Source organism: Chlorocebus sabaeus, chromosome 24 (assembly GCF_047675955.1).
Source record: "Chlorocebus sabaeus isolate Y175 chromosome 24, mChlSab1.0.hap1, whole genome shotgun sequence".
NCBI lineage: Eukaryota > Metazoa > Chordata > Mammalia > Primates > Cercopithecidae > Chlorocebus > Chlorocebus sabaeus.
In genome coordinates, this window is record NC_132927.1 from 13,679,812 (window position 1) to 13,701,946 (window position 22,135).

The following is a 22,135-nucleotide window of genomic DNA, read 5'->3' on the forward strand; positions in this document are numbered from 1 at the left end:
TGAGAACAGTATGGGGGAAACCACCCCCATTGATTCAGTTATCTCCCACTGGGTCCCTTCCACAGCATGAGGGAATTATGGGAGCTACAATTCAAGATGACATTTGGGTGGGGACACAGCGAAACCGTATCACTGGGTGTGGTGGTGCGTGCATGCCTGTAGTCCCAGTAACTCAGGAGACTGAGATGGGAGGATTGCTTGAGCCTGGGAGTTCAAGACTGCAGTGAGTCGTGGTTGCACTACTGCACACCAGCCTGGGCAGTGGAGTGAGATCCTATTTCAAAAAAAAAAAAAAAGGAAAGTGTTTTTACCTTTCAGCTAACATGCTGGCTTAGGACTCCTTTCTGGGTAGTGTGAGAAATACTCCTTGGGAGATTGGAGATAAGATTTTTGGCAGCTTCCTGATTATTGAGAATTCAGTGTCCAGTTAATTCTTGACTGTGATGCCTCCTTTTTTGAGTTTGTTCTGTAAGAAGCTGAAAATGTCTCTGAATATATGAGGTGCTGTGAGAGCTAGGGAACTCATAAGGCATATGTATTAGTTTCCTACTGCTGCTGTAACAGCTGTAAAAAATCAACACTAATTGGGTGGCTTAAAACAACACAGATTTATTATCTTATGATTCTGGAGGTCAGTAATGTGAAATAATTTTCATTGGGCTAAAATGAAAATGGCAGTAGGGCTGGGGATTTTTAGCATGTCTTAGGGAGAATCTGTTTCTTGCCTTTTCCTGCTTCTCAGAGACTGCTTGCTGTTCAAATGAAATTGTGCATTTCCCCAAAGAGGTGATCAATTAACACTGTATAGTCTATTCATGTATTCAATACTTCAAATTTTTTTTAGTGTAGTTAATTATTTAACCTATACAGAGTCATTGTATACTATCTCTCCTCATATCTGGGGTTTGGAAATGGTGGTGCAGCTGAACAGAGACACATCCAAGGTCTAAAACATGAAGTATAATGTGTGTGTGTGTGTGTGTGTGTGTGTGTGTGTGTATGTATGTATGTATGTATGTGGGTGTGTGTTTTCAGAAGTGGAAGTAGGGTGAGCTGGAGGTTATTGAGTCTCAAGCACCACAGAATCACTGTTGACATTTGTTGTTATTGCAACAAGGAACTCCTTTAGTCAGCATTGAGGGAAGTGGGCCGGCAATCTCTTTAAGTTGTGTACCAGGATAGGAGAGACTATCTTGCACTTATAACACCCAAATAATGGCTTAATACCACACAAGTTTTTCACTCATACAGAGTTTGGCTTAGAGATTAAAGCTTCTTCTATCCTGTGATGACACCATCACAAGGTTCTCAAGGTTGTTGTGGGAGAGGGCTAAAGGAGCTCACAGAATGCCTTTAATGGTAAGTCCTGAAATTGGCTTGTATCACATCTGCCCACACTACTTTGGCTACAATTCAAGTGATCAAAATATAAATAAGGCTAGGAAATATGATTTTCCTGCACATTTAATAGGAACTGCTATGGTTATAATCCAAATAGGATGGGGATTTGGAAAGGAATAGAGTAGAAGAGGAAATGATGGTTAGATCCCATCTCTTTTCATTACTCCAGCAAGATTTTTACCCTGCCTTGACAGTACCATTTGGCACTTGCTGCTTGGGCTGTTGCTGTGGATTTCTGTATTGGTGGGACAGACAACGATTGACCTAAGGCAACATCTGGAACTTAAGAAACATATACATTACACATTTTTCTCTCACCTATTCTTTCAGCATCACCAATGTCTGCCTTTCACCTGAGGTGGCTCCCAACCCTATTTCAAGAGAGTTGACACACAGATTTCTTGAAGTTTCTGGTTGATTCCTCAGGTCAATGACTTTTTTTTTTTTTTTTAAAGTAGTTCTAGGTGGATTTTGGGGAAGAGAACCAGCAACCTTTTGCAGTTCAGTGTCTTAAGGGGAACTGGACGCCTTCGTGACTGCTGATTAAAACATTTTTAGGACAAAAACTCCAACCTTACCTTACCTAAAAACCGTTTAGTTTCTTGTCCCCATAAATAGAACAAACAGTTCATTGCTAGGGTCTTGGTATGATGGTAATGACATGATGGCACCATGACTCAGAGAATAGCAGAAAACTTTGTATTGGGTTACCTATGAAATGTAGTTCTTGCTTTAGGAAGCAAATTGTCTTTCTTTCAACCACTGATACTATCTTTATCCTCTCTCTTCAGGTCGAGTTAAAGGTCTGAATCAATAATTAAAAAATCAACTTATCAAAAATACTTTGCTTCACATTTTTTGTGTGTAATTAGTGTTGCAAGGCACCCAAAAGAAGAAATACTTGGAACAATTTGTGGCCTGGCACAGTGGCTCATGCCTGTAATCCCAGCACTTTGGGAGGCCAAGGCAGGAGAATTGATTGAGGCCAGGAGTTTGAGACCAGCCTTGTCAGCATAGTGAGACCCTGTCTCTAAACAAATGAATAAATTTGATTTGGTAAAATAAGTATCCTGACCAATAAGGAAAAGTTAACAGATTGAAAATGGTAAAGTTTCCACAGTAAGTCAACAATTTCATCAAAATCTTTATAGTGTATAGCTTATTTAAACATATATACTTTTCTAGGTATTGTGCAAAACAGGCACTAGAGAGATGAATGAGTGCATTGTTAAATTTATAAATATTATTAAAAGATTAATTTGTGTGTATATGTGTTTGAGAAGGATCTCACTCTGTTGGCCAGGCTAGACTGCAGTGGTATGATCTGAGCTCACTGTAACCTCCTCCCTGGCTCAAGTGATCTCTTACTTCAGCCCCCAAGTAGCTGGGAATACAGGCGTGTGCCACCATACCCAGCTAGTATTTTTTGTAGAGACAAGGTTTTGCTATATTGCTTATGCTGGTCTCAAACTCCTGGATTCAAGTTATCTATCTGCCTTCAGCCTCCTAGAGTGCTGGGATTACAGGTGTGAGCCACTGCACCCAAGCCCATTATTCATTCTTGCCACTAAGATTAAGCATAAAACAAAACAAAACAAAAACTAAAAAGCCCATTGGCTATATGAATTAACATTACAGAGTAGCAGACCAATTAACATTATTAAATTAAGTCAACAACATGAAGAGATATACACTTAAATTCCATATTGAGTTTATGCAGCGATGTAGAAATAAAACTTTTAGGAGGAAAAATCTGTTGCTGTCACTACTGATTATATACCTCTTTATGCTAGCGATTGATTTTAGGGGCTTTTATTGAATTAAATTTACATATTTTATATCGTGATTCAAAAATAGGGTTTGACTCAAAGTTTAGTTACATTAAGGATTAAAATATTTTTACATTAAAAATATATATGTTACAAAAAGACTGAATGGTCTCATTTATATGTAGAACCTAAAAAAGTTGAACTTAGAAATAGAGAGGAAGATGATGGTTATCAGGGGCTAAAGGTTGGGGATGGGAGTGATTGGGGAGATGTTGATCAAAGGAGACAGAGTTTCAGTTTGACAGGAGGAATAAGTTCAAGAGAGCTATTGTAAAACATGGTGACTACAGTTAATAACAATGTATTATATTCTTGAAAATTGCTAAGAGAGTAGATTTTGTGTTTTCACCACAAAAAAGACATGTGAGATAATGCATATGTTAATTAGCTCAATGTAGCCATTCCACAATGTATATTTCAAAACAACATGTTGTGCATAAATATGCACAATTTTGACTTGTCAATTAAAATACATAAATATGCATTTAAAAATAGTTATTAAGAGGTGAATTTTGATAATCTTAAATCTACTCTAACAGTACTAAAAATTTTCACCAAATTTTTAAAAAATACAAAAATGTTTTACCATGTTATTTATTAATAGGAAAAGGTCAACAAAGTGTTGAGAAATCCTGCTGCTTCTTTTGTGTATGTCTCTAGCTGTTTGTTATTGTGACCAGTGGAACTTTGAAGAGAGTTTTACAGTGGTGCTTGCAGGGTATTGCTCCATATCTCTATCTTGTGGAGTAACTTTGTATAGTTTATCATCTTCCTTAAAGGGACAGCGTGAATACTAAGCTTTTCCTTCGAGAAATGAGCTGCCACTTTTCTTTTTCCTATGGGAAAATTTTAGAAGATGAAGAAATCCCAAGTGTTCATAAATATTACTTATCAAACGAAAATTTTGGTCAGAATCTTCGTTAGGAAAAATGTGGGTAATTATGTTATAGATGAAAAGCTGGGTTTTCTAAAAGTTTTGTTAGGTTTACTGCAAAATTAATAAAAAGGACTGACACGTAAACTTTGCAAAGTGAGTCTATTTCTCCAGTAGATGGCGCTGGATACTAATGATATTGTGCTACTGCATGGGAAACAAGGGAATGCAGCTGATGAGATAATAATATTAAACTTAAGTAAACCAATATATAATACAGTTCAATACTCTTCCTATTCATTATGTAACTGGAGGCAAAATATAATTTTATTCCATATATCTCTATCTATCTGTCTATGTTATTTTCCAGTTATGTGTGGAGAATGTATATACAGTTGATTGGTGGAGACGGTGAGTTTTTATTGGTCTGTCCTTATACTTTCAGTCAGTACTCTAATGACCAAGCAAATGTAAAAGATTTTATTATTATTATTACTATTATTGAGACAGGGTCTCACTCTCACACAGGCTGGAGTGCAGTGGTGTGGTCATAACCCACTGCAGCCTCAAACTCCTGGGCTCAAGCGATCCTCCCACCTTAGCCTCTGGAGTTATTAGGACTACAGGCACTCAACACCATGCCCAGCTAATGTTTTTATTTTTCGTGGATATGGGTTCTCCCTGAGTTTCCCAGGCTGGTCTCAAACTCCTGGCCTCAAGCAAGACTCCTGCTTTGGCCTCTCAGAGTGCCGGCATTACAGGCATGAGTCACCGTGCCCAGCTAATATTTTCAATATACAGTTGAAATTATTATAAATGGCTTCCACTCAATGATTTGCCAAAATAATGGAAGTTCTCCATTCCCACTGGTATTAACATACTGACTGATTTCTATGGTGTGCTTGATACTAAGGCTAGTAGATGAGTGTCTTGTAGATACTTCTGCTTTTACCAGTTGATCTCTATACTTAAAAAGTAGTGTCAGGTGTGTTTGTTCTCAAACCTGTTTATACTAATTGTATCTGTGATCATAATTATATAATTTAATTATATTAAAATAAGCTAATGGAAACTCATTATAAAAAACATTCTTTCTATTAAAAATAAGATGAATGTTTTGGAACAATCAGTAAAGGTTAATCACTAAAAAAAATTGCTATCAAAGAGGTGTGAATGAGAAAACTGAATAAAAGCCCTAGAGACCGGGAGCAGCAGCTCACACCTGTTATCCTAGCACTTTAGGAGCCTGAGGTGGGAGCCTCATTTGAGGCCAGGAGTTAAAGAACAGCCTGGGCAACATAGGGAGATTGTATCTCTACAAAAAATTTTACAAAAGTAGCCAGATATGGTGATATGTGCCTGTAGTCTTAGCTACTCAGGAGGCTGAGGTGGGAGGATCACTTGAGCCCAGGAATTTGAGGCTGCAGTGAGCTATGACCACACCACTGCACTCCAGCCTGGGTGACAGAGCCAAACACTGTCTCTAAAAAATATTAAAATTAAAAATAAAAAATATTTTATTATTGTTTGGCATAGAAATCATGCTTGACTTCTACAGTTTACCTAATATATACTGTTTTTTAGTACACAATGATATAAATATACACTGTGAATACAAGTAATACTTAGAAAATAAAAGTTAAAAGAAGTTACTAATTAAAGAATTATCACTCAGCGAATACATTTCATATATCAGGGTTTATAAGGAGTTTTGGTTAAGGTCTAGATCAACTTAACTCTTTTCTTCACAGTCTACTCTCTGTCCCTTATTAGTATCTTGCTACACATGTTCAGTCATCTTTTTATAATTTGTCTCACATTTTTTCCCAATATTTTATATAAAAGGAGAAACATACTAGTATTCCAGTGATCACCAGGACTTGAGCCATTCAATAGGAAAATGGAAATTGCAATTATATCTCTTCACAAGTCTTCTAATGCCCTCTTACCATTCTGACTATTCTTTTTCCTATTCTGTCAACACGTACTTGTACCTTTTAATGTCCTCTTACCATTTTGACTATTATTTTTTCTTCTCTTTCAGCAATACTTGTACCTTTTTATAGTATTGATGGAGGCATTTACTTGCATGTATCATCTTTCTAAGACCAAATTCACTTTTTTTCTCAATTTTTCACACGTATCATGTCAGTTGGGGCCTTTAAATCAGCCTGCCAACATATTTTCTAATTCTGGAGATCAAGCAAATTTGATTTTCATTTACTTCTTTTAATGAACCTGCAATCCCATTGCTATATCACACTGCCAAGGCAGAAAGATTAAAATCTGGCCAGTCTAAAATTGCCAGATTCTACAGTGATTAAACTATTCAGTAGTCCTTCCTAAGTGATTATGTAAGTCTTCTCCATTGTAGCTGAGGTGTATACTGTTTCATCAGCTTAGTGAGGCCTCCACTCCATGCATGTATAGCTTCATCTTTCTAAATTGATGCCAGTCTTGACCGGTCTTCTGGAAGACAGCACCCTCTAGTGTCACTATTTGGGGTAACACATGTATTTCATCATGAAATGCCACTCAGAACACCATTTGGGCTTGATTCAGTAATTCAGTACTCCCTAAAATTTCTAGTCATTCTTTGATTGCTGGGGCCAGTGTTAATACAGCCACTACAAATGTTAACATCAGGTACTTGTGGCCTGAGTGCAATTTAAATATAAATTGGTCCCAAGAAGTAGTCAGTTGGCTGTATTTAACTTCCATATTTTTTCAAAAAGCTTTTAACTTTTTCAAAAAGTTTAGTCTATATGTGGGGGCTTCAAAAAGTTTTTGGAAAAATGGAATTAAAAGATAAAAAATATAAATTTTATTTCTCAACATAAGTGTCATCAAGTTCAGTACACTTTTGTTGATGATAATACCAGCCATTTAGTTCATCCCTAAAGAACTGAGGGTCCTAGGAATTTAACCATGTCAGTGCAGTCATTTTTACATCATTAGCTGATGAAAAATGAATGCCTTTTACATATTTTTTAAGATTAGGAAACAAAAAGAAGTCAGAAGGAGCCAAATCAGGACTATAAGGTGAATGCTTTATGATTTCCCATCAGAACTCTTGCAAAATTGCCCTTATTTGATGAGAGGAATGAGCAGGAACATTGCTGTTGGGGAGGAGGCCTCTCTGGTGAAGCTTTCCTAGGCATTTTTTGCTAACGCTTTAGTTGACTTTCTCAAAACACTTTCATAATAAGCAGATGTTGTCATTCTTTGGCCTTCTAGAAAGTCAATCAAAATGCCTCAAACATGTTAAAAAACTGTTGCCATGGCCTTTGCTCTTGACCAGTCCACTTTTGCTTTGACTGGACCACTTTTACTTTTTGGTGGCCATTGCTTTGGTTGGACTTGGTCTTCAGGATCATACTGCTGTAAAACCATGTTTATCTCTGTTACAGTCTTCAAAGAAATGCTTCAGGATCTTGATCCTACTTTTTAAAAATTTCCGTTGAAAGCTCTGCTGTTGTCTGCAGCTGATCTGGGTGCAATGGTTTTGGCACCCATCGAGTAGAAAGTTTGCTCAACTTTATTCTTCAATCAGAATCGTGTAAGCCTATTCAATTGAGATGTCTGTGGTGTTAGTTATTGTTTCTGCTGTTAATCATTGGTCCTGTTCAGTTAGGGCATGGACACGATAAATTTTTTTTTCTTGAAAATAGAGGAAAACAATCTGCTGTTGTGGGCTTCGTCTTCAACATTGTCCGGTCCCTTCTTTTTTTCTTTTCTTTTATTTTTTTTAACGTGAGATCTTGCCGTGTTGCCCAGGCTGGCCTCGAACTCCTAGGCTCAAGGGATCCACCCACCTCGGCCTCCCAACGTGCTGGTATTACAGGCATGAACCACCATGCTTGGCCTTAATTTTTAATTTTTAAATTTTTTGTAGAGACGAGGTCTGGCTGTGTTACCCAGGCAGGTCTTGAACTCCTGGCCTCAAGTAATTCTCCTGACTCAGCCTCCCAGAGTGCTGGTGTTACAGGCATGAGGCACCACACCTAGCCCCCAACCTTTAATTTAATTATTGACTGTTGCTTTTGTTAAAGTATTAGCATAACCTAGAATATAGTATGCTTCCATTCTAGCTACTACTCATTTATTCGTCCCTGCAGTACTGATAGAGGTCTACTGTGGTCCACTTAGCTGAATTTTTTTTTTTTTAATTTTTATTTATTTATTTTTTGAGACATAGTCTCGCTCTGTCACCCAGGCTGGAGTGCAGTGGCACAATCTTGGCTCACTGCAAACTACGCCTCCCAGGTTCACGCCATTCTCCTGCCTCAGCCTCCCGAGTAGCTGGGACAGCAGGTGCCCCCCACCACGCCTGGCTAATTTTTTTTTTTTTTTTTTTTTTTGTATTTTTAGTAGAGATGGAGTTTCACCGTGTTAGCCAGGATGGTCTCGATCTCCTGACCTCGTGATCTGCCTGCCTCGGCCTCCCAAAGTGCTGGGATTACAGGCGTGAGCCACCGTTCCCAGCCAGCTGAATTCTTAAAGCGTATGTTCCCAAACTTTTTTTCATGATGCCCTTAGTGTCTTAATATTTTTATGCTACTTCTGAGCTATTGTTTTCTCTTGTTCCAAACTGATTTTTGCATGCTACTTGCTTTTTATCCCAGTAACTGTTGTAAACCCAGATTTGTAAAGATATGAATTCATTGAATAGAATGTAGTGAGATCTAATGATCCAACAGTGAACCTTCTTGAACTAGTAGTTCACATAATGTTCAACAGATGTCATTGCTTCTTCCTCGAAAATTTAAAATATTTAATCCCTGTGTGTTTGCTGCAGTGTTAGGGAATACCTTGACACACAGGTCAGGAACCATAGGTTTGAGGCCATCTTCAAGGAATTACTGTTGACTTTGTATGAGTGTGTGGTATAGTTAGACTCTAATTGTAATAATAATAGTCCTCTGTTACTAGACTATTTATTAATCACAGATAGCATTTATTCTTGTTTGTGTGTATGTGTATCATAAAAGTACATAACATAAATTTTACCACTTTAAGTGAATAGTTGAGTGGCATTAAGTACATTCACAATGTTGTACAAACATTACTGTTAGCAAATTCCAGAACTTTTCATCATCCCAAGCAGAAACTCTGTACCCATTAAGCAGTATCTCCATATTCCCCCTCCCCTGGCTCCTGATAACCTCTATTCTGCTTTTTTTTTTTTTTTGAGGTGGAGTCTCGCTCTGTCATCCAGGCTGGAGTACAGTGGCTGGATCTCAGCTCACTGCAAGCTCCGCTTGTACAAAGACATTTGCCATAATATTATTTTAATTGTTAAAAATTTGATAAAACTACATGTTCAGTAATAGAATAATGGCATAACAAACTTTATAGTCATGCAATAATTTTAAATGATGGTTTGCTAATATTTTTAAGTGAAATTACAATACAATAACTTTTGTTTTTTTTTTTGAGATGGAGTCTCACTCTGTCGCCCAGGCTGGAGTGCAGTGGCCAGATCTCAGCTCACTGCAAGCTCCGCCTCCTGGGTTCACGCCATTCTCCTGCCTCAGCCTCCTGGGTAGCTGGGACTACAGGCGCCTGCCACCTCGCCCGGCTAGTTTTTTGTATTTTTTAGTAGAGACGGGGCTTCACCGTGTTAGCCAGGATGGTCTCGATCTCCTGACCTCGTGATCCGCCCGTCTCAGCCTCCCAAAGTGCTGGGATTACAGGCTTGAGCCACTGCGCCCGGCCTCTACTTTCTGTCTCTATCAATCTACCTATTCTAGGGACCTCATATAAGTGGAATCATAAAGTATTTGTCCTTTTGTATCATTTTACATTCCTACCAGCAATGCACAGGGGTTCCAGTTTCTCCATGACCTTACCAATGCTTGGTATTTTCAATTTGGTTTTTTTTTTTTTTGTGAGATGAAGTCTTGCTTTGTCACCCAGGCTAGAGTGCAGTGGCGCGATGTCGCTCACTGCAACCTCTGCCTCCCAGGTTCAAATGATTTTCCTGTCTCAGCCTCCTGAGTAGCTGGGATTACATGCGCATGCCACCACTCCTGGCTAATTTTTGTATTTTAGTAGAGACGGGGTTTCACTGTGTTGCTTAGGTTCGTCTCGAATTCCTGAGCTCAGGCAGTCTGCCCACCTCAGCCTCCCAAACTGTTAGGATTACAGGCGTGAGCCACCGCTCCTGGCCTCAATTTTTTGATAATAATCATCTTGCTGGGTATGAGTCATAACTCATTGTGGTTTTGACATAGATTTCCCTAATAGCTCATGATGTTGAGCATCTTTTCATGTGTGTATTAGCCATTTCTATGTCTTCCTTGGAGAAAATGTCTAATCAAGGCCCCCCCCCCCCCCCCCCCGCTACTTTTTTTTGCCTGTTGAAGGCTATAGTAGTGTGTTTCTTTTGAGGCTTTTCTAAATTATTATTATTATTATTTTTGAGACCCCTGTCACCCAGGTTGGAGTGTATTGGTGCAGTCTTGGCTCACTGCAGCCTCTGCCTCCTGGGTTCAAGTGATTCTCCTCCCTCAGCTTCCTGAGTAGGTGGGACTACAGGCATGCCCCACCACGCTTGGCTAATTTTTTGTAATTTTAGTAGAGACAGGGTTTCACTATGTTGGCCAGGCTGGTCTTGAACTTCTGACCTCAGGTGATCCATCTGCCTTGGCCTCCCAAAGTGCTCGGATCACAGAGTGAGCTACCGCACCTGGCCTCCAAATTATTTGCACACACTGTTCCTTGTTATGTGTGATCATTGACAGCTGTTCCTTTAGCTTATGTTCAGCTGGTGTTTTTATAGAGTTTTCCTGGAATGCCAGGGCCTCTTTCAGTCTTTGCAAATTGCTTATGTGCTGGGACACTCCTTTACCCCTTAGATTTAATCTGATCCAGGGGATCAGCCTGAGGTGAAAGTTTAAGATCTCAGGTCTTTTCTGGGCATGCCTCTTGCCTGGGCATGTGTTGGCTTTCTAGATTCCCCAGTATACTTGGCTGCTTGTCATGTGGTCATGTGTTAATTTCCCAGAAAGTCTTGCTCCAGCTTCTCTTTCAAGTCATAGATGGTCTGTCATATGTTTCCCCCAGTCATTTCTTGGCCTGGGTCTCTGTGGACCTGTTGCCACTTTGCAGCCTGTACAAGCAGTACCTGCCACTTTTCTTACCTGAGTTCTGAGCTAGAAGAAACAGAGGAGTGCTTTGTGTCAGTCCTTCAGTATCTCCTAGACAGGTCTGCACAGACATGCACAACAATTTGTGTCAGGTCTTTTCTGCTCCCTCTAGTTCAAGGGTGGAACTGCTTCAAGGATAGGACTCCCACTGCACCGGGTGGGGGATGGGGGAAGAGCAAGTGAATAAAGCCATATAATACTGTGCTATCATTTTGAAGATGTCTTTTTCTTGATTTGGCTTTTTTTTGGTTGCTGTAAACCTTTGTTTTCTATAGCTCCAGCAAAGTTGGTTCAGACAGTTTCTGCTTTGGTTTTTAAAAAAATTCTCTCTGGGATAACAAGAGCATACATTTTTCTAGTCTACTATTTTACTAACATCTCTGCACTTTGACTTTGTTTTAAAAAGTTTTATTGTTGTTTGTGGAGGCTGGGTCTTGTGTTGCTCAGGCTGGTCTTGAACTTCTGGCCTTAAGTGATCGTGCCACCTTGAAGTTTTGATCTTAAGTAGTTAACTTTTGCACCCAACTTGGTGGGTGGTTTGTGTCTGGTTAAGACACTGTGCAGGTGCTCAGAGATATGTGATTGCTCTTTAAGGAAGGAGAGAATCTGTGTGGTTGAACTCTAACCTTTGAGCCAGTTTGATCTCTATTCTTGTGGACTGCTTGGTTAAGTCCTACTCACTGCCTGTTATGGTTTGTTTTGGTATGTGAACATTTCGCCTTCTTCCTTTTGAGCTTGCTTTTGTCTTTGAAATTTTGAAATTTTTTTCTTCTCTTAGAGACAGAGTCTCAGTCTGTCACCCAGGCTGGAGTACAATAGCGCGATCATAGCTCGTTGTAACCTTGAACTCTTGGACTCAAGTGATCCTCCTTCCTTGGTCTCCTAAGCAGCTGAGACTTACAGGCAAACACTATCTTCTCCCTTCTGTGAAATAATTATTCAGTGAATTTTGCAAGAAAGTAAATGCTGTATGTTCTCTTTTATTTTGCAATATATGTTTTAACTATTTGTTATAAATGATTGCAAACATACACAAAAGTAGAGAAACAGAATCACAAATGCCTATGTATGTATTACCCAGGTTTGACAATTATCCTTCATGATTTGTGTTGGTTAATCTTGTTTCATGTATATCCCATATTCTACCTGTCCTGTGAATCCTGCTGTTTTTCCCCCATCTCCCATTCTCACCCCAGGATAATACTTATTAGTGATACAAACTTCCCTCAGGAGGCATATAATGTTTGTCTTTTTGTAATAGTTTTAATACTTGTGACAGGATAAATATTCAGTTTTGGTTTCCCTTCATTTTATTTGAATTTAAGAAAAGATTTTTCTTAAAGAATTAATAATATAAAATGCCAGGTTACTCATACAGCCGTTTTGCAAGTAGTAATCATGATCATGTTATATAAATCACCACATCATAGAAATGAAACCTTCTTGAAAAAAGTGCTATTCTGGGCTGGGTGCAGTGGCTCACACCTGTAATCCCAACACTTTGGGAGGCGGAGACTGGTGATCACTTGAGCCTAGGAGTTCAAGACCAGTCTGGGCAACACGACGAAACCCCACCTCTACCAAAAAAAAGAAAAAATAGATGGGTGTGGTGACTTGTACCAGTGGTCCAGCTACTCGGGAGGCCAAGGCAGGAGGATTGCTTGAGTGTGGGAGCTGGAGGTTGCAGTGAGCCAAGATCACATCACTGCTCAGAAGCCTGGGCAACAGAATGAGACCCAGTCTCAAACAAACAAACAAAAAAAAAGGTAATATTCGTATTTTTTTAAAATGAAAAATGAAAAGTCATCAGTGTCTTTTGGAAAGTCTTTTAAAAGTAGCATACATTGCTTAATTTTTTTTTTTTTTTTTGAGACAGAGTCTGGCTCTGTCGCCCAGGCTGGAGTGCAGTGGCGCTCAGCTCACTGCAAACTTCGCCTCCTGGGTTCACGCTGTTCTCCTGCCTCATGAGCAGCTGGGACTACAGGCACCCACCACCATGCCCAGCTAATTTTTTATATTTTTAGTAGAGACGGGGTTTCACCTTGTTAGCCAGGATGGTCTCGATCTCCTGACCTCGTGATCCGCCCGCCTCAGCCTCCCAAAGTGCTGGGATTACAGGCATGAGCCACCACGCCTGGCCTGCTTAATTTACTTAATACTTGGACAGAAACACTGTGCAACTGTATTAGTATTCATTTTATTGCTAATATTTTTAGCTTAGTTGGTTTGTCATTTTGAGATAGCTTTTTAAAAATGTATGTTTGGAAACAAATTTGTAGTTGAACATGTATTTCTGGATCCTAAGAAATTATAATGTGGTAAAAAAAAGCGTATAACACTTACATATAATTTATAGCTGAAATTATAATTTGAAATTGCAGGAAGAATAAAACTAATTGTTTCTTCAAGGAAATTTGTATATATAGTTCAGCTTCTTGTGTTTTTTCTTTTCACAATGCATTTTTATCCCATGTTATGGAACATCTGTTTTGGTATCATATTCTTACTACTTGCTTTTTGTTAATGAAAACATTTATTAAGAATTACTCAAGAAATTAAATGAGCTTTTGTAGTTTCTTAGAAAAATGAATGGAGGAGGCTGTGACATACTTGGTAATGAACAAGAAATTGGAACTATAAGTCTAATTTATTTTACTATCTTTAAAATCTTCACTTCTAGTAATTGTATTCTATAACCTGTAAGCTGACTTTAATATTAAAATTTTTAAAAATGAAGTACGTAGGTTGCATGTAGCACTGTTCTTTGGGATTGATTAGCTACAATAATTTTAGCAAATTACGTAGATAAAATATTGTGCTTTTTGGTGTTTCTTTGAGACATGTCTTACTCTGTCGCCCAGGCTGGAGTATAGTATGCAATTATGGCTCAATTATAAAATTGTCATTACATGTTTAAAACTCAAAGTATAACTTGTTAGTAGAATATATTTATTCTTCTGTATATGCCTCTGTTTGTTAAGGTCTTCTTTGTCAGTATTTATTGTAAAACTACAGAAAATATGGAAAATCACTAAATGACTTTTGTTCAATTTGAGAAAAATCTATTAGTAAGCATTATAATATATGATGAATTAAAGACCTAAATGATTATTTTTACTTTATTTCTGAAAGACATTTTCTGATAGCTATTCTTTTGTTTGATTTCAAGTGGCTGCTTATAACAGTTGTCATTATAGGTCAGTTTAGCTTGCTCTAATATGTTTTCACCTTTGATTTGCCAGGAACTTCAGTTGGCTGTATGGAAATGTAAACCTTTGTATGAAGGAGTATATCATTGAGTCAGAACTTGGCACCCACAAGGATCTTAAGCAAACAGGCTATTTGTTCCCTGGAGAAACTATTCTATAATCTGACTTTGTTTTTATATTCTGTTCTGTGCTAGATTAAGTGATTTAGTTTAGTTTTGCTTAGGGCAAAACGTTTCAGGATATTTTAGAAAATCCTGGTATGTGATTACCCTCTGAAAATAATATTAGTTCTAAAATTTTGCTTTTTATCAGTAGGCTTTGCAGTGCCATATTCATTCTCAAAGTGTCATTTGCAGCTGGCACTAAAGACTACTGCTGTATTCAAAATAGTATATTGTCTTATCCTCCAAATTTTGAAAATGTGGAAGCCATATATTTGAAGCACTAAGTATTAATTTCCTCTTAATTTGATGTCCTTTTATGGTTAGTTTTTAGAGAAACTACCAGTAGATGACACACACAAATACACACACGCACAGGTTTATTATAAGGAATTGACTTATGTGATTGGTGATTGTAGAGGCTAACAAGTCCCAAGATCTGCAGTCGGAAAGCTGGTGACCCTGGAGACCCAGCAGTGCAATTCCAGTGCCAGTTTGAAGGCCTGAGGTCTAGGAGAGCTGATGGTATATTTCCAGTTTAATGACTAGCCAGGTTGAACCCCAAAAGAGTGAATATTTCATAGTCTGAAGGCAGGAAAGGACTGGTGTCCCGGCTGAAGACAGTAAGGCAAGAGGAGATCCCTCTTGCTTTCTAGAGGTCAGCCTTTTTGTTCTATTCAGGACCTTGACTGATTAAATGGTCCACCTACATTAGGGAGGGCAGTCCACTTTACCCAGTACACTGATTCAGATGTTAATCGCATCCAGAAACAACCTCACAGACACACCTAGAATAATGCTTATAAATATTTGGGCAGCCCACGGCCTAGTCAGGTTGACACATAAAATTAGGCTAGGTTCAGTGCCTCATGACTGTAATCCCAGCACTTTGGGAGGCCGAGGTGGGAGGATCTCTTGAGTCCAGAAGTTTGAGACCAGCCTGGGCAAGACAGTGAGAACTCGTCTCTATTATGGGTGCGGGGGGATAGTGAGGGGGTGGGATGGGGAGGCGGGCGGAAACCATTACATTGATCTTCAATGATGGGATGTAATGAGTCTTTTTTGATGGTAACTTTTTGACTACTAAAGCATAAACAAAGGGGAACTGTCTGTGATAGACATAAAATGTAATAATATAAAACAATTTATTTTCATTATAAATTTTTTAAACTTTAGACTCCTGAATTTAGATGCCTGAATTCTGAGACAATTGTAAATAGTCCCTAATTGAACTAAGAAATGTGGTTTTTAGAAATATTTGTTTAGTTCTCAGAAACTCTTTCTTACATTTTGAATTTCTCTATTTCAAGAAATTCTTGCCATATGTATTAGTTTATTTTGAACTTTTTAGTCCAGTTAATCCAAGCAAACACGGCAGCAAGCAAGCAGTCAGTCAATCATAACAAAGTATAATTATAAAAGATTAATTAGGCAATAATAGTTTTTTCAAAGTTTCAAGGGTGTCATGAAGATCACTTTCTTTCTATTCATTTTGGGCCTCTCAGTGGTAATGTAATGTCCTTCAGGGTTTCCTATTAAATTCCATATTAATTATAAATATTTAATTATTAAATTAGAAGTAATACATGCACCCAATTAAAAAATCAAATTATACATATAAATATAAAATGAAATATAAATGTTTCTTTCCCTAATTTTCTCTATCTCCCCACCCCAACTCGTAGGCCCTTTCTTCAGACTAACCACTGGTAATGGTTTCTTATGTATACTTCTGTAAAAAAATAATGTGCCTATTCAAGCATGTATATATATGTGAGTTTAATTTTTCTGTTTTGAATTTATCCATACTTGGTGCCTGTATTGTTTGACCAAGGATATATTTGTATAGGAAATCTATTTGTCTTATTCACCATTTTATATCTAACTCCTATAATAATGTCTGGCTCATAGTATACACATAGTATATATAGATCTCTTGCATTTGTGGTATAAACCATATAGGTTTTCCATATGGTTGAGCCACATTTTATTTATACCAATTTTCTGTTGATGGACATTTATGTTCTAGTTTCCTACTAGTCATGTCTCTCCACCTGTCCATCTACCTGTGTGTTCATCAAATATTTACCGAGTCCATATTTTATGCCAAATACTCTTCTAAGGATGCAGAGATGGAGGAGAAAATCAAGGGCCCTGTTTCCATGTAAGTTGCTGAGATATATTAAGAAACAAATAAAATCTAAACAAATCAGTTTCATGAAGGCAGTAGTGCAGGTAATGTGATGAGAAAAGAGTTTCTACTTTAGATAAGATGGCCAGGCAAAACCTTTGTAAGAGATGACTTTTGAGCAAGGCCTGCATAATGAGAAAAATGGCTTAGAGATCTAGAAGAGAGAATTCTAGGCATAGAGTATAATAGCAAGATAAAAGCTCTGAGGTAAGAATAAGCTTGGTGTGTTCGAAGAACAGAAAGAAGACCAGCATGACTGGAGCATGAGTATTTGTTCTTATGAATAAAAACTGCTTCAATGAATATCTTTGTACATAAAAATATATCTTACATATTTTTGTAAATATTTTTAGTAATGGAACTGTGGGGTCAAATAATTTAAATATATGCCTTTTAAATTTGTAGAGCTGTGGTACAGGGCCACTATTATCCCTTACCCTTTCTTCCTGAACCTCTTCTTGCTTATCATAGCTCTGAGGAACTTGAGTTGTCTGGAGCTTCATAAGGAGTAGGCACACTGGGTGAAAGAGATTCTTTTAGGGAGAGAATGTGTCAGGGGCTATAAATGTTTGAGTCTTTTGTATAATAAGATGAAAATCCAATAGTAGGACATGTGCTTATATTGTGTTGTGTGATAAAATATTTGGCTCTCTGAAATAGCATGCTTTCTTTTTTATGAAACTGTTTTAATGCAGAAATTATCAGCATTTCTCAAGCTAGAAAATACAAAATTCAGAGTTTTTCTGAAATTACTGTTGGATAAAATGAAGTATTGTAAATGATCTCTAGTTTGATACTTGGATTCAATTTACACAAATTTGTGATTAAGCTAAGAAAATATGAAAAATGTGGCATAAACCAAAGTCAGCTGAAAACGTTTGGTAAAGTGTGGCTTTTGTGGAGGAAGATAGGAAGAACATCTCCTATTTAAAATGTTTTTAAAAATCCTGGATACTGTTACATTGGGGAATGAAATCCCATTTTTAAATGCTTCTCTGTCAAAAAGGCATTATTTAATTTTAAAGGGTAAATGTCAGAATTACTTACAATTTTTTAGGCAGATTAGAAATTTCAGACTGGTCAAAGAACAAATTTTGTTTCATGAAGTGTTTTAATGCTGAGTAAATAGGAGAGTCAAGTCACATTTGAGAGCGTAGGGATGTTTGTTTAAATTTTTTCAACCTACTTTTTTTGATGAGTGCAGGTAGGAAACTTTATCAGATATATTGAGATTACTATGTACCTAGAGAGAGAGAGAGGGTATGCAGTTTGCCTAATTATTATTTATTTTTATTTTCTTCTTTATAATAAGACTCACTTCCTTTTTTTTTTTGTTTGTTTTTGGTAAGGCAGACTCTCGCCAGGCTGGAGTGCAGTGGCACAACACTGGCTCACTTTAGTCTCCATCTCCCGGGTTCAAGCAATTCTCCTGCCTCAGCCTCCCGAGTAGCTGGGACTAGAGGCACACACCGCCAAGCCGGGCTCATTTTTTTTTTTGTAGAGATGGGGTTTCACCGTGTTGGCCAGGATGGTCTTGATCTCCTGACCTCGTGATCTGTCCGCCTCGGCCTCCCAAAGTGCTGAGACTACACGCATGAGCCTCCACGCCCGGCCACTTCCTTTTTTATATACTGAAAATTTTTCAGAATTAAAAATAACTTGGAGGAATGAGGCTAGGAATTTATTATGGAGAATATTTTAATTTAACAGCTGCTCATATATCTTCTGTTGGTTATAGTAGAGTTTGTTTTTTTTTTTTTAATAGGTAATTTTTTCCATCCAACTTATAAACAAACTTTAGCTGGAAATTGATTTTACGTTGCCTCTTGAACTTGGTGTAGATTAGTAATAACGTAATTTTTATGTTTTGTTTGTAAAGTAGTAAGTTAGCATTTGGATTAAGAAACCCAATTTATCTGATTGTCTACTGTAAAATCATCCCACTAGTTTTAATGTGAATATATAATTTTTGACCGAAGACAAATTCTTGATATCAAATCTTTAAGGTAAGGACAGAAAATAGTATTTTATTAGTCTTAATCCTTTGTCCTAAAAAAGATAGAAGTATAAATATGTTGCATGTTTACAGAAATCTTCACCTATTATATGTAGATATGTTTTAATTGTTTGAATCATTAAAACATCTAATTTTTGCTGAATATGCAAATATGTCACTAAATCTGTTTTTTAAGATTTTTCCAGTTTAATATCTGAATCCAAATTCATAAAGAGTTGGAAAAATGAGATGTCTGAGCTATAGGATTCACAGGGATTTCATATGAAGCCTATTTAATCAGGATAACACTGTTATTAATATTCATAATGTCAGCTGGAACACAAATGACAGACTATGAGGCCTAAAAATTTTACTTGGTGAATTTATTAAAAGTAGCTTAAAAAATTAATGGAATTTAAGTAAAGTTGGTGAGTATGAAAATCTTGTGTTAGCAGAAAAAAAAATCTCTATTAGAACTTTCCTTTAAGACCATTTTGCATTGATGTCTTTTGACAGATTTCACTGGTACTTAAAGAAGAAAGATGCATGAATGGTCATTTAAGAGGATTTAAACACATTGGCACATTAATTTTTACATGAATAATAAGTACTTTCCAAAAGCAATTAACTTACAGTGTACAAGATATGAATTGAAAAATAAGACTGTGACATCAAGGGCAAAGCAAATGTGCTGTACATTTTAAACTTAGTGACAGGACTTTTTAATATTTTGATTTTTTATTTTTATAGTTTGTGCTGGTTATGACTTAGAATGTGGTTATTTTAATGCACTTAAAAGCAAATTTAAAGGACATTAATTTATTGGTCTCTCTGTCTCCAAAAATATTGGTGTAGTGTTAAGCATTATCTTCTGCCAAGGACCATTTGTATTTTTTGAAAAAGTAAATATTTATTGTGTTAACTGCAATATTTTGGCAGAGAACATGTGCAAATTACAGAAAGGCAATGGGATGATACTGTTTGGGTTTAAGGCTACTAATACATATTTTTAACACAGGCTTATTGGTTATAACATAACTTAAGAGTATAATAAATAAGCTTCTGAAAGTTTAGTCTGAAAAGTTATGGACCACTTGAGTAGTTAGTATGTAAATACATTTGTCCTGAATTTTAGCCTAAGAAGGTAAAATATTGGGGATAACCTAAAATAGAATGCGTTTTTGTGTAGTACTTGGTACTCTTTACATTTTGAAATATGCCTATAATGAGAGTTATAAGAGTACTCAGGTTTTTGTTTTGATTATTGAAGTTTATTAAAAAATTAGTTTTAGATCATTATGTAAAGTCACAACAGTATTGAATATTTTGTTTTACATTTTCCATGCATGTTTTACTACATATAAAAGCATAGTTTAGTTATTATCCATAACAGTCAAGTTACACTTTGCCATTGAGAGAACAGAGGTGTTGACTGGCAGTCTCATTGGGTACTAGAAGTTTCACTTGCAGTCTGTCATAAGCATTATTTGATTTCATTAAAAGTGTAGAAATTGCCTATGTAAAATAGATGTAGTTTGGGACTCAGAGCTTTATTGGACGAGTCATTAATTATCTCAGTGTCCATAAATTATCATAATATAGGTATAAATTTAGATTTTTGTTATAAGTCATGGAATCAAATTGATATATTGGTTATTTTGTCTAGAGGCTTTCTAAAAGTTGGGTTTTGTGGAATTTTTTTGTTTGACTCTGAGTTATTCCTTTAAATGCCCAGGAGAGGGCAGCATTTTACTACATCAGGCTTATAAAAGAATTTGCCCTGCTTAGACTGTCAATGTTTCTTGTAATTACTCCCAGTATATTTGTTGCTTGCTTATGAATTAACTTGCATTTATGGAACTAAATCATTCCAATCATTTAATTACACCTGAGGAGCTGAACTATAATTGCTTGCTTCCAACTAGGATCTGATATGGCTTGAGCAGTATTAATTTGGTGTTTACTTTTCTGAGTGCTAAAAGCATTAAAATGATTGTGCAATGGGATTACATTTTACTAATTGCTGGCATTCATTAGCTGGGTAAATGATGAGGAAGAGTGACTGTATATTGCAGAGGGATAAAATTATGGTTTTAAATAGTATATTACTAAGCACATTAAGGCCTGTAAGACATGTTTTAAAATACTCCAGAGGTTATTAAAGACTGTATTTTCTACATGTCTTGGTATATGAATCTCTTATTAAAATACTGCAATTATTATTAACCTTTTTGGGCAATATGTAGGGAAATGGCTTCATTGACTGGAACATATTTCTTTGATATTAATAACTTCCTATATTTTCAGCTAATCCAAAAGTAAATGAGAAACTTAGAAAAAGATTGCCAACTCCAAATCAACATATTTAGAGAAAATTGGAAAAGGAGAAGCTTACTACAGCTTTATTTGAGGACTTTTTAAAGAACACAGGATTCTATCTGTGAGGTAAATCTAATTTTATTCTCCTTAAAAGCATAAAAAAAAAACACTCGCATAGTGTTTTATCATGTTTACTACAAAAACAAATAAGAGAGAGGAGTATCGGTAATTCCACAAGTTAGTGATGGTCTTTATGTTTTTTAAAATTAGAGTAGTATTCTTAAATTTCTTTTATAAGTAAAATTTATAAAAGTAATCTATATGAATATATACACAGTAAATTGAAATCAGTAAATTTGAAATGTTTGGTATAAAATTTATGGCAAATAAAGTAAAAATGTATTTTTCTTAAATGCTTAAAATTATAGTTGGAGAATATTTCAGTTAAATAAATTAAATTGTTCTCTACCCAAATCAGCATGAATGTCTAAAAAGCTTAACCTGAACTGTATATACTAAAATATAAGTGTGAAGAAAAGAACCTTTTTCTGAGAAAAAGATTTAATTTCGCCTGTTGAAATTCTCAGTTAATTGTCCCATTATAAATGTTTTAGAAAACCATTTATCCTGTAAATTCTCTGTTAAACAAAGGTAAGGTTTAGGTGTGTTCTGATATATTGTTTTCAGTTTATTTATCTAGAGTTGACTTTATTTTAGCTGCAAATCTTGGAGCAAAAACCAGAGACATTGCCAGAGCAAACAAGAACAGAAATACAAATGGAGAACTGGTCAAAAGGTAAGGACTTTTAAGGTATTAATACCAAGCCCCAGGTGTTATGCTAGTTCAAGGCACTGAGTGAAGTGTGTTTGTTCTAACCAATATATTAGACAGAGGTAGACAAGCGCGTACACACGCACACACACACACACAACATGCACACAGAGACCCAGGGATTATGAAAGAGATACAAAGAAAGACACACAGAGAAAAGAGACATACACAC

The 22,135-nt window shown here is 36.6% G+C and overlaps 1 protein-coding gene across 8 annotated transcripts in view; it reads left to right on the forward strand.

Moving 5' to 3' along the window:
• The window catches only part of MIPOL1 (mirror-image polydactyly 1), a 365,168-nt gene that overhangs the window by 28,948 nt on the left and 314,085 nt on the right, over positions 1-22,135 (forward strand). For 7 of the 8 annotated variants that reach the window (XM_007986530.3, XM_007986529.3, XM_037983910.2 and 4 more), the window contains 2 exons: positions 21,120-21,257; positions 21,849-21,927. Coding sequence is in view for 6 of the 8 variants with exons in the window: in XM_007986529.3 (XP_007984720.3) it covers positions 21,909-21,927 (19 nt within the window). In the remaining 2 variants the exon portion in view is untranslated. Of the gene's footprint in view, positions 1-8,475; positions 8,609-21,119; positions 21,258-21,848; positions 21,928-22,135 lie in introns of all 8 variants that reach the window. The other variant, XM_073010939.1, reaches the window with a different exon arrangement.